An 18,857-nucleotide genomic window follows, 5' to 3' on the forward strand; every position below is an offset into this window, starting at 1 on the left:
AAGTTAAAAAACCTAAGTATGTCTTGGTTTGGACTTCATTGCTTTGCTATCCTCTGTATCTGCTACAAGGACTACAACAGAAACTTGCTGGATCACATCTCCTTAAGGCAAGAAGTCCCTTGATGTTTTAATGCTCCAAATACAGCGTGGTTTCACAGTAGGAAGTGGTGTTGTACAAGCCACAGATGATCATGGGGAATTAGTTTTCTCACCTCCCTGATTTTGACTGATCTTTGACAACAGATCAAGTAAGGCCAGAGCAGAATGAGATAACCAAGAAACAATTCTTCTAAGAAAAGGCCTTTGGGAAGACGAGGGAGGTGAACATTAGCTGCTCAGAATAGCCTTATCCTCAATGACAGCACGAGCAGATGGTCTGTTATGATGTGTTCTGTGCCCTAGTGCAGGCCTGTCAGTGCAGGGTGGACCTGTGGGCCATGTTGTTCCAAGTCTCCAGTGTATTATGAAATTTTTATGGGCTCTTTAATTTTTTTCATTCCTATTGTAGATTCAAGGCTACTAGAGTTGTAGATTATTATATATCTGGTCTAAAGGGAATTACAGTTGAGATTTCATGGATTTTTCTCGACAAAATTGACTAAAGTAGAAATGTAGTTGTATATAACTATAAGCTGCACATTTAAGGTATTCTTATCAGAAAACCGAAGCCTGTAAGCTGAAATACATGACACAGATATCTTTCTTTCTTCACCATAAATCTTCCGCTAATCTCGTCATTATTATCTCCTCTGCCATCTGCTCGTGTGCCCTCCTGGGTACTCTTCATGCTTGCTTTATGGGCATGCGCTCGTGCTCTCCTCTTCTCCTTATATTAACTGGGGATCAGGAAGAGCTAGGGAGAGAAGCATCTAACCATGTAGCCTTATACTAATCTAAGCCTCTTTCATGTTTAGCACTAAATTTCTTCTTATTTTATACATCTAGTCTCAACATAAGGCACAGTGATTGTTTGAGAGAATAAAGGACCACATGTTAGTGGAGGAAGGACTCTAATGTATTCTTTTATAGGCAGAATTGTTTTCTAGGCCTCTGTTCCCACAATTTGGTGGAAGAGAGGCAAGAAAATGGTAAACAAACAGTGACGTTCCATTCCTGAAAACATGTAAGAAAGCAAGTTTAAGGAGCGTATCATTATCCCTAATATGAATTCATTGATAATAGGTAAAACATGAGTCTGATATTTTGCTACATTTTATAAATTCATGAAATTAAAGGTTTTTATTTGCTTGTGATCATCTAAGACCATTTTTTTTCTGTTTAACTGTTGTGGTGTTGTTCTCGTAGCTCAAAGTATTCAGTAAACCAGGGTTCCAAGGTGAATGTATAGATTTTACAGAAGAAACTTCTGATTTGACTTCACTCATACCATGTTCTTTTAAAGTTCTTCGAGGTTGGTAAGTATGCTTACTTAGTGTTTTCTGCTGTTATTTAATAACTAATGTTTTTAAATTTACAGAGATATATTTTTTTGCATGCACAGTGAATCTTTAAAATTTATCTTCAACAGGCATTGGTTACCTGCTAACTGATCTATATTAATTTTGCTTAATTTGTATTTTGAGCTGTGATGGAATACAGAAAAGCAGAATGCTGATTAACCAACTTAGGGAACATTTTGATTTTTGTCTCTCACTGTGATCTTAGATTATTTCCTAAATATTTTGAATGTTTATATTGTATATTTTCTGTCTCACACAGTAGAATGCGATAAAAATACCTGGTGTTTTTTAAAGTAAGACATATTAATGCTAATTTTTTTTACCTTTTAACGAAGTGTTCATCATCCCCCTTTCACAGATGTGGAAACCAGGTTCAGAGTTAGGGTTTCCCAAGATCACATACCAAATTTCAGACCCATGATTCCTTTGGTCTTTTTTTCTCATCTCTGAATTGGATATTCTTCCAATTGCAACAATAAACTGTATATTTTTCACATGTATATGAAACTACATGTGATTCTCACAGCTAAAATATATTCTACAAATTTTTTATTGTGCTAATAAAATATACGTAACATAAAATTTACCATTTTAACAATTTTTAATTGTACAGTTCAGTGGCATCTCTATGTATCAAACATCTACCTAGCAGCCTATCAAAGTCTCTTTTCTTCCTTTAAAATATATTAAGTTTGTCAGTTTTCCTCCCTTCTCCCTTGAATCATTAGAGACCTGGGCCTTCTATTTTTCACTTCAAAAACTTCAGTCTCTTAGCTACCCCCTGTTTCAGTGTCATCTAATTTCTAGTGTTTACCCCAAACAAATCACAGTCCAATTATGTGTCCCAAAATCCCGTTTAATATTTTTGCTAATGCTTTAATTCCCAGCCATTTTCTAGTACCAGTCCAATCAAGTTCAAGCTCTTTCTTTTCCTGACCTTACCATCAACTAGCCTCCTTTTCCTATCCATTTCCCATCCTATTCTCTTTTCTAACATTTGCTTTCCTCCATACCCTCTGTACCGGGGATCAGCACACTTTATAAAGAATCAGATAGTGAATATTTTTGACTTTGTGGGTTCCACAGGCTCTATCCCAGCTACTCTCAACACTGCTATTAGACATAGCACAAAAGCAGCCATATGCAATACACAAACCAATAGGCACAGCTGCATTCCAATGAAACATTATTTATAGACATTGACATTTTAATTGTATGTAACATTTACATGTCATGAAATAGTCTTCTTTTAAAATTTTAAGCCCTCTGAAAATGTGAAAACCAGTCTTAGCTTATGGGCTGTTTGAAAACAAGCAGTGGGGCAGATTTGGCCCACATGCTGTGGTTTGCTGATGCCTGTTTCATACCAAAGGTTGGAGGTCTCTGGTATATCTAGCCAGCAGGTGTCATTTGTTTGGCTTATACGCTAGGTTAAAAAAATTGTATTAATACAATTTTTACAAATGTAATACATTAATACAAATGTAAGTATTAATACTTACATTTAGGATATTTTTCAGAAGAAGCTGTTTTCCACCTTCTCTTTAAAAATCAGAAGATTTTATGACTTGTAGAAAGCTTTTGCCTTTGTCAGTAATTAGCTGGTAGTGAGTAGATTGCATATATGCTTTCCAGCATACCATAATCACCACTATTCCCAATTTTTTTCCACCTGGTACACTACTCAAATATGCATTACCTGTGTGGTCTCCTGAAGGTATATAAGTTTGTGACCTCTGCTTAATAATAATTCAGATATATCCTTTAAGGTTCAGTCCACTCCATTATTTCTGTTCACCTTCTTGATTAACCCTAAATCAAGCAGTCCTTTCCTTCTCCTATTTCCTATAGCTCTTCTGCCTTGAGCCTCCTTGTATTTGTTTTTGTTTATATACTTACCTCTGAAAAGGAAATGTGAGTTTTACAACATTAAAACACAAAGTAGGGCACAATAAGTTAAATAGAGATCTGCAACTCTAATAAGAAATACACACACACACACACACACACACACACACACCCACACACACCAAGTACCTGAAATAATTTTGTTACTATTATTTGGCTCTGAGTTCCTTCTCCACTAAGATAGAAGAAAATATTTTACAACATTTAGGATCATTGTCTGTTAATGAGAAACACTGAAGTTTTTCTGGAGGAAAATGTATTTTTCTTGACACTGAATAATAGGACAAACTAGTCACATGTCTCTTCATGTAGGAAATATACAACAGCAGGATAAAAGAATAGAAGAACTATGACAATTGTGTAAGCACCTGGAATGTGTGAGAGACCTGGATTTGAGCCCAGTTCCACCATTTTCTAGCTATGTAACTTTAGGCAAAATGAGTCATCTCTCTGAACTTCAGCTTTCTCATCTGTAAAGGAGGAGTAATAATGGTACCTACCTCAGAGGTTTCTTACAAGGACTAAATAAAATAGTACACTAGCTTTATGCCTGGCACACTAGAAACCTTTGATAAATGTTGACTATGAAATGCTGATTACAGTAGAAGACCTGACAGTAAATATAATGTCACACAGCATTTCTACGGTTATCCAAAGTTAAACTGGTCTGGCAAGAGTACAGTTCTGGTGATCTTAAAATACAGGGCTAGAACTTAACCACACCAAAACTAAATTAGTAACAGTCATTTAATTTTTCCCTTGGGCTCATTCTTTTCAAAAGGGTGTGTGTTTAGCTATCTTTTGATGAATACTGTATTGAAGATAACTCACTATTGAAGATTCTAAGGGGTTTATTTCTTTTTAAAATTTTCTATTAGTTGTCAGATTTGTAGGTGACAGGTTTTATATACTCTTGTGTGATTTAAAAAAAAAAATCTGTCTTCTATACTCATCTAAACTGAATATAAACATTTTTAATTTTTCCCAAAAAGAGCTTATAATCTGTTCAGGTACTTAATAATCACCCTGATCTAATCCCAGAGTGCTATACGTGAAGGCACTAAATAAAAAGAATGTCTTTAGCTTATAGCATACATCGTCTCATTTCAAACTTCATCTCTACCATTGAGTAGTTTGAGGAACCGTGGGAAAATCACCTTACCTTTCTGATCTTTACTTTTGCTGCCTATAAAAATGAGGATGTTCCTGACTCATAGAATTATTAAGGACACCATGAAATAGTATATGTCAAGTGCCTAGCCTAATGCCTGGTGCATCATAAGCAGTCGAGGAATAATAGTGGTAGCTGTTGTGTGGTTTTTTTTTTTTTAAGCTGGTGTGGTGGTGCTCTGCACCACTTTCTATGCCCTACCCCTACACCAGTTCCCACAGCAAAATAATGAGCCTATACTGCCAAATGAATGCAATTTGACTGAATGTTTTACTGCTTGGCTTTTAGCTGGCTCCTCTATTACCAAGAAGACGTGTTTGTTAATCACTGTGTGTTAGAAGAAGGCCTCTATGCTGACCTTACTTCCTGCGGTTGCCCAGCATCTAAAGTCAAATCTCTCAAGCCCATTGACTATGTAAGTACTTTGCAAAATGCATACTTACAAGACTCTTTTTCTTGTCCAGTTTAATTACCACCAATGATAATGTGAAGTTGGAAGAAATGATAAAAGGAGAAATATCAAAATCTGAAAAATATGAATAATTCATTTGTCAATTGTAAAACTGAGGTTCACTCATGAAATCCAACCAAAATGTAATATTGATATTCTTTTTTAAAAAAAGCAGGGGTGTAAAACTCAAGAATTAGAATAATGTAGGCCTTGACTTAACTCCCAGTTTGATACTTTAATCAATTTGAGTGACACTGGCAAAGTTACTTGGCTTACCCATCTATAAAAATAAAATAATAACAATAGCACTTACAAGGGCACTGGGATATTAAATGAGATGATGCTTATAAAGTGCACAGCATATGGTGAGTTCTCATTTAAATGTTAGCTATTAGTACCATGGTTGTTGTTATTATAGCTGCTTAAGTATAAAAATAACCTGACCACTTTATTATTCTACTAGGTAAGTCACATGACAGTTTGTCTGCTACTAAGGTAGCAGATTCTAAATTCAAACCTGTTTTTGGGAACAGGGCCTTTCTGTCTGGTGTGTGCAAAATGATCTGGGTCACCTTGGAGGCCCATATTTACAGAGTAAGTAGGTCTTCCTTTCCACTACATTTATTTAGAATTTCAAATGTGAGAAAAATGGGATCACAACTCCAGGACATCAATTCTGGACCCCTGGTCAGTAGAATCTGTGCAGAGGAGGTAGTGAGGATCTTGGATACTTTCAAGATATCTAGTTATGACAATTCCTTGGCAATATGTTTGGTCAAAGCTTCAGTTTTACACAGAGCTGATTAGAAACTCTACATAATAGTAGTAGTGACTCAAACCTTTCTGTCAGAGCTGACTCCAGGGATAATGGCCAGGATCTTTGATCTCAACCTAAGCAATGTAGTCCTATTTCACAAGGCATTCCTGGATAGAGTATTCTTGGTATCAGACTAATTATAGAGTCTTGGCTGAGAACAAGAATATAAATAGTGTTCTTGGTCTCTCTCAATGGCTCTGTAGACACCAACATGGAAAAAATAAGTGGCTACTAACACTTTTTGTCTGTTGGAGGAAAACTGGTTTAAAAAAATATATATATATATGATCTGGCAAGTCTCTGCAGGCTTTGATAATGCTGGAAAAGACACTGGAAGGTAGTAGTCCACATTTACTGGAAAGCGATTTTTTAAACAATTTTTAGTGGCCAAATCAGCAGACAGATACTTATTTGGTATTAACTCTAAAAGCAAAAGATAGAGGTCTAAATTTGAAAGTATCATCCCGAAAGGATTTTGTACAACTCTTAATTCAGTGAACTAAACCAACAAAATTTCTAGGGAGGGCATTTTAGAAGCAGGGTCAAAATTAATTAGTGTTACTGTTTTTCTTTGAAGGGTTATAATTCCTTTAGATTCATGAAGTGTAAAATGAAAAATTTGGGATTAAAATAAACAGAGATTTTTTCATGTAAGTTGTCATGTGGAGTTGCATGTCCCTAGTTTTGGTCCTGTGGAACCCAGGCAGCATAAGCGAAGGTGCCTATTGGGAAGGACTTGAAATCTATAGACGTTTCACTTCAAGAATGGGTTAAAGAGTATATTCAGTTTATGTAAGGGTAGCACGTTAGTTATCTTAATGCCATTCATAATATACTGAAAATATTTGAAACATCTTTTGCGAAGATGTGTTACAGCAGCAGGTTTGGTGTTAAAATGGGAGGAGCATGAGGGAGGTTGGATATCCTACAAAGATCTGCAGATTGACCATGAAGACACCTCAACAGGGATCCCAAAGCCTTAAGTTGATCAGACCTAGGGAGATTGATATGTAAACCAGAAGGTCAATTTAGTATTTTGTAATAAGTGGATTCTAGTGACTGGAATGCTCGAGAATTCTGTCCTGGGCATTTTTTCCCCTCTCTGAAAAACAAGGGAAACTGAATTAGTCATCGGGAGGTTATTTGTTGAGCATAAGATTTGGGTAAAATAGGGTAGATGTCTTGCGATTAGCCTGTAGGCTAACGTTCCTCCCAAAAGAGTCCTTTCACTATCTAGGTCCCAGTTGCTCACACCCTCTAGATTCTGTCTCGTTTCCCTGGACAGTGCTAGATACACTATCTATTCTGCTTCTCTCATTAATTCTGATTCTTTCTGTGATTCTCCCCACTATCTTTGTACTTAGGAATTGATATGCCTTTTTTCTTAGATTTCCTAATACTGCTGCCTATGCCACAATCCAGTGTAATTCTGGATTCATTCTAGGAAATGTTTCTGTGTAATTAAGTTGACATTATGTAATATGAGGTAATCCTTTGCTTTCGCTTTTATTAGTTAAAACTGCAGAATTCGAGGGATGTTGCCTGCAGTTGGTATTGCCAGACATGCTATGGCTTGGTGCTTCAGTGTCACAATGGTATCATATTGAGGAGTCTTAAGACTTCATCTTCGTAGAAGATAAGTATATTTTGAAGATGACAGTTTGCTTCAGGCAAACTTCTGTTGGTACAGGTGAAGGTAACATTCTAGAGGGCCGTCAACACATAATTTGCAGTGTTGCAGTCATTTTATAATGAACGGAGCTAGGAGCGTAGTTCATAGTTCTGCGTCTAACTAATATGACCTTAGGCAAATCTCTTAATTTATCTGTATCTCAGTTAATTCTTCTGTAAAGAAGCTGTTAGAACAGGTATTTTCAAATATTGGACAGCCTCCAGTTCTGTTGCAAATAAGTATCCTCGTCATATTTCTAACTGGATGTGAAAAAGAATTTATCCGGCTTTAGGATTCACAAGGTCAGAGGGAATAATAAGATCATGTATTAACTTTCACAACAGTCTCCAGAGTCATAGTGGTTGAAAACATATGTTCATTTCATTTTCATATTTTGTCTCAAAATGGCAAGACAGTTGCATGGCTTCCACTTTAGGCTTGTGAGTTGGATTTAGATACACTTTTGATATTTGCTTTGCATTGGGACCAAGCTAATGGGAGCACCTCCAATTGGGGACATGACTATTTTCATGACAGGGGAAAGAGGGAGCAAGGTCACAATCACAGAGTTACATTTGAAGCTTCTGCTCAGATTCATTTTGCCCAGGCACACATCATTGTGTCCACTCATATTCTGTTTCCAAAAGCAAGTCATTAGACCAAGCCTGACATAAATGGGGCAGGGGAATAGACTCTCACTTGGGCAGGGATGAAGTCGACAAAGTATATTCAAACAATAATACAATCTACCAGAGATGTATAAACGCATAGAGGTGTTCTCTATTACTATATTTTGGAGAAAATGAAAGGAGATGAAATTGTAATAATTTCTCTCTGCTACTGTAACAGAGCTAACTTCCTTTTAAAAACTTGAGATTAATTTTTAGTGACAGTCTGGAGGTGGTTTGGTGGCTGTCAAATGAAGTATATGGTAGACAAGTAGAAAAGTCTGCCTCAGAATATGGTCCCCAGTTCTCTTTCAAAATTCCTTTAGAATTCTAAAATCATCAGGTTATTTAATATAGGGAAAATTAATTTAATCATACTAAGACAGCTCTATGTAAGCATCTGGGAAAAATAATAAATTAAGTGGCCTAGAATTAGGAAAGTGAACTAAGACTCAGGGTTTTCATCAGGCTCTTCACAGAGATATAATAATATATATGGAAAAATTACATGTCTAATAAAATGCCTAAATATCTATCTCAAAACATGGTGAATTGGTTTCCACTGACTTCTCTTTAAGGTTTTCAGTAGCCTTGGTTTGGTAATGGCTTGACTGCTTAACAGTGATTACAAGAAGACCTTTTAAGATGAAAAAGATTGAATATCATGCCTAAGGAAGTTTAAGTGTTTTGTGGGGGCTGAAACCAAAGCCTACTATATTTAGGAGTAGTCATACTGGGTGTGAAAGGGCAATAAAATGACTTAAAAAAAAAAAAAACAAAAACGCCTAAGATGATGCTTGGGGCATTGGTGTAGAGTTCTGTGAATGAAAAACACATCTGATTAGTAATTTTGTAGAACAAAGTTTAAAGGTATTCTATTTTGCTTTGATCAAAGAAAAATATTTAAGGTGGCTGAATTATTTCTCCCATCTCAGCCTCCAAAGTAGCTGGGACTACAGGTGTGCACCACCATGTCTGGCTAGTTTTTGTGGTTTTTTGGTTGAGATGGGGTTTCACCATGTTGCCCAGGCTGGTCTGAAACTCCTGGGCTCAAGCAGTGCACCTGCCTCAGCCTCCCAAAATGCTGAGATTACAGGTGCAAACCACTGCACCATCCAGCTGAATTATTTATATAAATATCACAAATGCTGCACAATAACACCATTGCTGAAGATGCATTTATATTTATTCAGTCTACAGTATTGAACATGTGCTCTTTACTAAATACTGTGCTAAGTACTGAATATGAATAAAAAAAGAATTAGCGTAACAAACTCATCAAGTCCAAATGTTATTTGATTCTTACTCTTGGCCTCTCAAGTATAGATGTTTCTCAGATACTTATTCTTGGCCTTTCCTCTCCTGTACTTAGAAATTTTCATTATCATAAAGATGATTCGCATTTGCAGATATCTAGAGTAAGCAGTACTCAGTTATTCCCTGAGCTTCATTCGCAGATTCCACGTGGGTCTTCAGCATGTTTTGCCAGCATCCCATTTTCTCTCATAGACTTGTTCTTCTTTTCTGCCCTGTTTCTGTTGAAAGCAATCATCATTACTCCCTCCCCACCTTTTTTTAGACGGAGTTTGACTCTGACACCTAAGCTGGAGTGCAGTGGCACAATCTTGGTTCACTGCAACCTCCGCCTCCCAAGTTCAAGGAATTCTCGTGCCTCAGCCTCCCAAGTAGCTGGGATTACAGGCACTGCCACCACTCCCAGCTAATTTTTGTATTTTTAGTAGAGACGGGGTTTCACCATGTTGGCCAGGCTGTTCTCAAACTCCTGATTTCAAGGGATCCGCCCGCCTCGGCCTCCCAAAGTGCTGGGATTACAGGCGTGAGCCATCGCATACAGTCCCATGATATGTCTTAAGCTTTTCCTCTTATCTCCTTTCCATTGCCATGACTAAGTTTAGAGGCTCATTCTGTCTTTCTAAAACTATTGTGATGGGTACATAACTAATTTTCTTCCTTTGGCCTCTTTCTTTTGCAGTTCTTATTTGCAGCATTGAGCATGTAACCTTCTCATAAAGCCCAGACCCTGGCATCAGGTCCTACTTTTCCAATATTATTGCTCAATTGTTTTCATGTATCCTGTTTACAAGCTTTCCCTCCCCCCTTCCCCCCCAATACCTTCCTTAAACTTTCTTTATTTTGTGTTTTTATGTGGAAACATAGAATGAAGTTAGAATGAAGTTTTTCTTTCCTGTCTCTAAATTCTTTGAGATCTAATTTAAAGGACCTCAATTCTAGGAAGCCTTCAATGACCTCATTTCTTAAAGTGACTTTTGTCTGTCCTGAATATTCTTTCTCTGCATCTCAAGATGCCTTTCACTTTCTCCTTTTCATCACACTTACTGAAACTGTAAAGCCATTGAGGGGATGATTTATATTTATTGTAGCTTTAAGTTCTGTCACCCTTATGTCCCCTCTACTTAGCACAATGCTATAAAAATATCAAGAGTCCATTATGTAATAAGCCAACTAAATAAACTCATTTATTCATGCCTAAAAATATATAGGCAGTAGTTGTATAAAGTTCATTCTTCTACTTCAGAGCTCATTCCATAAGAGGGGTTGTACTTTGGACTTACTATAGGTTTGTGTCTTATCCATTTACAATATTGTAATAATAGCTTTAGAAGTTGGGGGATGGTGGGGAACCTAAGTTAAAAAAATAGTAATTTACAGCTGCTAACTATTGATGAAATGTTTTAAAGTCAGACTGGGTATTAAAAGAATAATGGCATATATAGACTAGGAGCAAGATACATGAGAACTTGTTGATTGATCTAAGATGGAGTTAACTGCGACTTTCAGACTATTGCATAAAACATTTAAGCACGGACCAGGAGTGTGTGGGGTAACCTGTTTTATTGCATTTCCATGGGAGCAGTACTTAGCTGGTTACTTCTCTTATTTCTCCACTGGGGCGTTGGAATGGAAGTTTGGCTGCCTTTGAAGTAATAATCGAACCCTGGCAGCTCCACGGAGGCAAAACCAAAGAATATTATAACAAGAGGCTGAAGAAAAACTTCAGATGAAATTAAGACTCTGATGACATAAGTGATCTTAAGAGGTAGAATAAGAATTGGCAAGACAATCATTCATTCTGTGGAAGGATACTGAATAAGAGGCACAGCTACAAATAGAGGGAGACTATAAATCCAACCTCAGAATGAAAGGAAGGAATGAGTTTATAAAGTGTAGAAGACAAAAATTAATTCAAGATGGATTAAAGACTTAAATGTTAGACCTAAAGCCATAAAAACCCTAGAAGAAAACCTAGGCAATACCATTCAGGACATAGGCATGGGCAAGGACCTCATGACTAAAACACCAAAAGCAATGGCAACAAAAGCCAAAATAGACAAATGGGATCTAATTAAACTAAAGAGCTTCAGCACAGCAAAAGAAACCACCGTCAGAGTGAACAGGCAACTTACAGAATGGGAGAAAATTTTTGCAATCTACCCATCTGACAAAGGGCTAATATCCAGAATCTACAAAGAACTTAAACAAATTACAAGAAAAAATCAACCCCAGCAAAAAGTGTGCGAAGGATATGAACAGACGCTTCTCAAAAAAAGACATTTCTGCAGCCAATAGGCACATTAAAAAATGCTCATCATCACTGGCCATCAGAGAAATGCAAATAGAAACCACAATGAGATACCATCTCACAGCAGTTAGAATGACAATCATTAAAAAGTCAGGAAAAAACAGGTGCTGGAGAGGATGTGGAGAAAGAGGAACACTTTTACACTGTTGGTGGGGGTGCAAACCGGTTCAACCATTGTGGAAAACAGTGTGGCGATTTCTCAAAGATCTAGAACTAGAAATACCATTTGACCAGCCATCCCATTACTGGGTATATACCCAAAGGATTATAAATCATGCTTCTATAAAGACACATGCACACGTATGTTTACTGCGGCACTATTCACAATAGCAAAGACTTGGAACCAACCCAAATGTCCATCAATGATAGACTGGATTAAGAAAATGTGGCACATATACACCACGGAATACTATGCAGCCATAAAAAGGATGAGTTCATAGGGGCATGGATGAAGCTGGAAACCATCATTCTCAGCAAACTATCCCAAGGACAGTAAATCAAACACATGTTCTCACTCACAGGTGGGAACTGAACAATGAGAACACTTGGACACACAGTGGGGAACATCACACACCGGGGCCTGTCATGGGGTTGGGGGAGTGGGGAGGGATAGCATTAGGAGGAATACCTAATGTAAATGACGAGTTAATGGGTGCAGCACACCAACATGGCACATGTATACATATGTAACAAACCTACACGTTGTGCACATGTTCCCTAGAACTTAAAGTATAATAATAAAAAATAAATAAAGTGTAGAAGAATTTGGTTACTATTAAACTTTTTAGCTGAACCTATATATATATATAGTTAATGGTATTAACTATTATGCACATTTTGAAAATGCAGGCCAACAAAAACTTACAGTAAACATCGCACTTCCCAGTGAGATATCTGAAACAGTTCTCTTTAAATTCAGGTGGAAGACAACGGTCTCCCTATTACCACTACTATTCAGTATTCTGAAGTTCTATCTAATAAAAAAAATTAATCTAAAAAATGAAATAAGATTAAAACAAAAGGAAAAAACAAAACTGGCAAGAGCATCTATGGTGTAAATGATAAATTATTAGGGCTAAAGCACATTTTTAAAGTTGCAGAATATAAGATAAATAGCAATTAAACTATAGCAATTAAGGGTATTTAGAAATAAATCTAACACGAGGCAATACGTTTTTTTCCTAGAAATTTTATAAAAACTCTTGAAGGAAGTAAACATTGGAGAGATACAATCTTTATAGGTAAAAAGACTCAATATTATAAAGATATGGTCTTCCCCAAATTAATACTGTTTCAGGCAAAACACAATGTTCTGTCCTTTTAGGGGGTAGAGGTGGGGAGTAAAACATGACAAGCTTATCCTATGATTAATTTGGAAAAGATAATGGGTCCAAAATCGCCAAGATAATTTTTAAGAACAACATGTAGGGTCATTTATCCTACCAAATATATATTGCTTTATACAGTAGTAATAATTAGTGGGAATCAGTACAAGGAGAGACAAATGGGACAGGGGAATAGGGTAGCATGGAAACTGACCTATATAGTAATAGAATTTGGAAGATAACAGCATTCCAATGGAGCTATGATGAACTGTTAAATAAATGGTGTGGAGACAATTGACCCATTCCATGGAAAAAGACAGTTAGAATCCTACTTTACTCCAAACACAAAAATCAGTTCCAGATGGATTAATAACAACCTAAACGTGAAAAGCAAACGTTACAATTTAGAAGAAAATATAGGAATCTACCCTGATGATACTGAAGTAGGATGGATTTCTTCAAACAGAAAAAGCACAAATGAGTAAGAAAAAGGTGAAAGGCAAATGTATTAGTTTCCTATTGCTGATGTAACAGATTACTGTAAACTTAGTAGCTTAAGATGACAGATATTTGCAGTCTTGCAGTTCCACAAGTCAGAAGTCTGAAATTGGTCTTACTGTGGTAAAATTAAGGTGTTGGTAGTCATTTCATCTGGGAAGCTCTAGGGGAGAACCCATTTCCTTACCTTTTCTAGCTTCTAGAGGCCACCAACATTCCTTAACTCATGACCTTCTTTCATCTTCAAAGTGCATCACTCCAGTCTCTGCTCTTTATCTGCTCTCTATCTCTGACCCTCCTAACTTCCTCTTACAAGGACCCTGGTGGCTACACTGGGCTTACCTGAGTAATCCAGATGATTGTACCCATCTCAAGGTCCTTAATTAATAATATCTGTAAAGTGCCTCTTTACCATGTCAGGTAACATATTCACCACATTCACAGGTTCTAAGAATTGGCATGTGAACATTTGTGGGGTAGGGAGAGGAGGCAGGCATTAATTATTCAGACTGCCACAGCAAGCCACAGAATATATTTGCAGTCCGTATAACCTGCAAAGGTTTAGTGTACTGAATATAAGAAGAGCTCTTAGCTGGGTGCAGTGGTTCACACCTTAATTCCAGTGCTTTGGGAGGCTGACCTAGGAGGACTGCTTGAGTCCAGAAGAGCCTGGACATTGCTGGTCCCTGTCTCTACAAACAATAAATAAAATAATTAGAAGAGCTTTTTCAAACCAATTCAGAAAAATCCACTTCAAAAACCAACAGAGGATATAAATAGGCAGTTTATAGAAGAGGGAAAAATGGCTCAGGACGTCCAAAGGATGTTAACCCTCACTAGTGATCAAGGAAATACAAATTAAAACAATTATGAATAACACTAGCTTACTCTAGCTACAGGCATTTTAAAATCTGAAAATACTAAGGTTTGTCTTAGTTGCAGGGAAGTAACATTATTCATATATAGCTAGTGGAAGAAGTGTTAATTACAATGGTGCGGGGAATAAGGATGTCTGTTGCAGCTATGATGGATGAAACAATCAATCACACATTCCTATAAGGGAATGAAATATAGTAGTTACAATGAATTGGAGAGCTACATGTATGAAGAGTCAAATTTCAAACACAGTAGGCAAGGAAAGCAGGCTACTAAAGATGTTACAGTAGAATACATTTTCTGTAAATGTTAAAAGCAAAAGATGCATAACCATTAATAGAAATAGAAAAACATGAGCTGAAAAGATTTACAACTTGAGCATAGTGGTCACCTCTCGGGGAGGTGGGAGTTTAAATTCATCTGTATTTGCTATGTTTTATTTATTTTAAAAATTTGATACAAATATAGTAAAATTAAAATGTAATACTTCTGGGTTTTAGGTACATGGTCATCTATGTTATTCTTTTTAAAATGAATCATAATTTTTTTAAAAGAGGAAAACAAACACCAGTAAGAAAGGTAAATCCATATTGAAACTGACTTTCTAAACCAAATGAGAGAGGCTCTATGAGAAGGATTATAGTTTACTGGTGAAGAGTTTGGTTTGAGTGTCTTGGAGACCTTCTTGGTTCAAGTCCCGACTCTACCATTAATAACTGTTAGATGAGTGACCCTTGGCATGTTTCTGACCACTCATTCTATGAGGCCAGCATCATTCTAATACCAAAACCTGACAGAAACACACGGAGAAACAAAACTTCAGACCCATATGCCTGATGAACAAAGATGCAAAAGTCCTCAACAAAGTACTAGCAAACTGAATCCAGCAGGACATCAAAAAGTTAATCCACCACAATCAAGTAGGCCTTATTCCTGGGATGTAAAGTTGGTTCAATATATACAAATCAATAAATGTGATTTATTACATAAACAGAACTAAAAACAGAACCCACATAATTATCTCAATAGATGCAGAAAAGGCTTTCAATAAAATTCAACATCGCTTCATGATAAAAACCCTTAACAAACTAGGCATTGAAGGAACATATCTCAAAATAGTAAGAGACATATATGGCAAGCCCATTGCCGGCATCACACTGAATGAGTAAAAGCTGGAAGCATTCCCTTGAAAACTGCAACAGGAGAAGGATACCCACTCTTACCTCTGCTGTTCAACATAGTACTGGAAGTCCTAGCCAGAACAAGCCCACAAGAGAAAGAAGTAAAAGGCATCCAAATAGGAAAAGAGGGAGTCAAGCGGTCTCTCTTCACAAATGATATGATTCTATACTTAGAGAACTCCATAGTCTCTGCCCATAGGGTCCTAGATTTGATAATTAACTTCAGTAATATTTCAGGATACAAAATCAGTGTAGAAAAGTCAGTAGCATTTTTATACACCAGTAACATCCAAGCTGAGAGCCAAATCAAGAATGCAATTCCATTCACAATAGACACAAAGAGTAAAATATCTAGGTATACAGCTCACCAGGGAGGCGAAAGATCTCTACAATGAAAATTATAGGACACTGCTGAAAGGACTCAGAGACAACACAAACAAAGGGAAACACTCCATGTTCATAGATAGGAAGAATCAATGTCATTAAAATGGCCATACTGCCCAAAGCTATTTACAGATTCAATACTGTTACTACTGGAGTACCCACATTTTTTCACAGAATTAGAAAAAAGCTATTCTAAAATTCACATGGAACCAAAAATGAGCCCAAATAGCCAAGGCAACTCTAAGCAAAAAAAAAAAACAAAGCTGGAGGCATCGTGCCACCGGATTTCAAACTATATTACAAGGCTACAGTAACCAAAATAGCATGATACTGGTACAAAAACAGACACACAGGCCAATGGAAAATGTTAGAGAACTCAGAAATAAAGCCTCACACCTACAAAAATTTGATCTTTGACAGAGTTGACAAGAATAAACAGTAGGGAAAGGACTCCCTGTTCAGTAAATAGTGCTGGAATAATTGGCTATCCATATGCATAATATTGAAACTGAACCCTTTGCTTTCACCATATGCAAAAAACAACTCAAGAGGGATTAAAGACTTAAATGTAAAACCTAAAACTGTAAAAAACCCTAGAAGAAAACCTAGGAAATACCATTCTGGACATGGGCCCTGGCAAAGATTCTATGAGGAAGCCTCCAAAAGGAATTACAACAAAAACAAAAATTGACAAATGGGACCTAATTAAACCAAAGTGCTTCTGCACAGCAAAAGAAACTATCAACAGAGTAAACAATCAGCAGAATGGGAGAAGATATTCACACACTGTGCATTCAACAAAGGTCTAATATCCAGAATCTGTAAGGAACAAATCAACAAGCAAAAAACAACCCCATTAAAAAGTGGCCTACATGACATGAACAGACACTTCTCAAAAGAAGATATGCATATTGCCAACAAGCATATGAAAAAATGCTCAACATCCCTAATCAGTAGAGAGATGCAAATCAAATACACAGTGAGATACTATCTCATACAAGTCCAAATGGCTGTTATTAAAAAGTCAGCAAATAACAGATGCTAGTGAGATTGTGGAGAAAAGGGAATGTTTACACTGGTTGTGGGAACGTGCATTAGTTCATCCGTTGTGGCAAGCAGTTTGGAGATTTCTCAAAGAACACAGAACTACCAGTTGACCTAACAATTCCATTACTGGGTATATACTCAAAGGAATATAAATCATTCTATCATAAAGACACATGCACATGTATATTCAGGGCAGCACTATTCACAATAGAAAAGACATGGAATCAACCTAGGTGCCCATCAGTGTTGGACTGGATAAAGAAAATGTGGTACATAGCCACTATGGAATACCACGCAGCCATAACAAAAGCAGAATATCATGTTCTTTGCAGCAACATGGATGCAGCTGGAGGCCATTATCTGAAGCATATTAACACAAGAACAGAAAAACAAATATGTCATGTTTTCACTTATTAGTGGAAGATAAACATTAAATACACATGGACACTATGAAAGGAACAATAAACACCAGGGCCTGCTTGAGCAGAGAGGGTGGGAGGAGGGTGAGGATCGAAATACTACCTTTTGGGTACTGTGCTCATTACCTGGGTGATGAAATAATCTATGCACGAAACCCCTGTGACATGCAGTTTTCCATGTAACAACCCTGCACAGATACCCCAGAACAGAAAATAAAAGTTGGTAGAAAAAAAAAAAATGAGAAAATACAGTTCTACAATCCCTAAACTGAATGTATTTCAGGATTTATACTTTTTCAAATTTTAAACAGTAATATGATTCATGTATGGCCTATAAGGAAACACAGCCAGCAGGGTTCTGGACTGCACCCCTAATTAAACATATTTCTATTCCTATAATGAAATTTATGCACAGCTACACAAACTGGGTAATATTATAAATAGACTTCAATTTATTCAGGTAGAGTTTTGTTGACTAGGAAAAAAATTTTGATTTTAAAGCTTTTTGGATTTCAGAACAATGAATAAGGTGTTGTGCATATATATCTATGGATAGATACAGATATAGGTATATAACTTGGAACAACAATTCCCAGCACATATTAAGTGCTATATATGTTAGTTTCTACTGTTATTGTCACTTAAATTATTTAAATTATTATTTTAGTTGATGGGATGAGGAGGAACAATGAGTTTTGTCTTTTTTCATATTGAAATTTTCATTTATACAATTTGGTCTAGTATTCTTTTTCTTTGACAGCTACATCTTCCTTTTAGAAACTGTATCCTCTTTGCATGATTTAGACTTAATCCGGCAGGAATGTCCTGTTAACTGCTGACATCTAAGAAGAACCTTTAGCCACAAATGGTTGGCCAGCTTCTAAGTTAATGTGGACTAAGGCCAAGACATTTGTAGAGCTCAAACTGTAATCAATTTTTTTTTTTTTATGGTTGGAAAGTTCGGATTACTGTGTCATCTTCAGTTTTAAAGATTTATTAATAGTTGATCTCTCTTCCTATTTTCATGTTAGGGAAATGTATCAGAAAAATGTATTTTAAAATATTAATTGTTCTTCAATACCATTTATTTCCAAAAGATTATTAACCAACCCCCATCATCCTGCCCAGGTTAGCATTGTGTTGACTTTCCTAATCTTCCTAACCTTTAAATACATTTATAATTCAAGTATACTTATAAATTAAATATTTAAATTAAAATAAAGTAGAAAAAAATCAAAGCTTCAAAACAATAGATCTTCTTAAATGTAAAATTTGATAGTTGGATCACATAATGATATCCTTTTGTTGTTGTTTAGGAGAGGTGGGATATTTTTCCACATTGGTTTATTAGCTGTGTC

General features: G+C 36.4%; 1 protein-coding gene and 1 long non-coding RNA gene across 3 annotated transcripts in view; one reads left to right on the forward strand and one right to left on the reverse strand.

Moving 5' to 3' along the window:
* CRYBG3 (crystallin beta-gamma domain containing 3) overlaps positions 1–18,857 on the forward strand; it is a 124,770-nt gene that overhangs the window by 90,651 nt on the left and 15,262 nt on the right. For both annotated transcript variants that reach the window (XM_003893829.5, XM_009198769.3), the window contains exons 16-17: positions 1,306–1,415; positions 4,828–4,954. In XM_003893829.5, the coding sequence (XP_003893878.3) occupies positions 1,306–1,415; positions 4,828–4,954 (237 nt within the window). The remainder of the gene's footprint in view (positions 1–1,305; positions 1,416–4,827; positions 4,955–18,857) is intronic.
* LOC103881073 overlaps positions 1–18,857 on the reverse strand; it is a 110,025-nt gene that overhangs the window by 84,954 nt on the left and 6,214 nt on the right. The window contains exon 2 of the long non-coding RNA XR_004182025.1: positions 4,983–5,065. This is a non-coding gene — a long non-coding RNA (uncharacterized LOC103881073). The remainder of the gene's footprint in view (positions 1–4,982; positions 5,066–18,857) is intronic.

The sequence above is a fragment of the Papio anubis genome, chromosome 2 (assembly GCF_008728515.1).
Source record: "Papio anubis isolate 15944 chromosome 2, Panubis1.0, whole genome shotgun sequence".
NCBI classification, from domain to species: domain Eukaryota; kingdom Metazoa; phylum Chordata; class Mammalia; order Primates; family Cercopithecidae; genus Papio; species Papio anubis.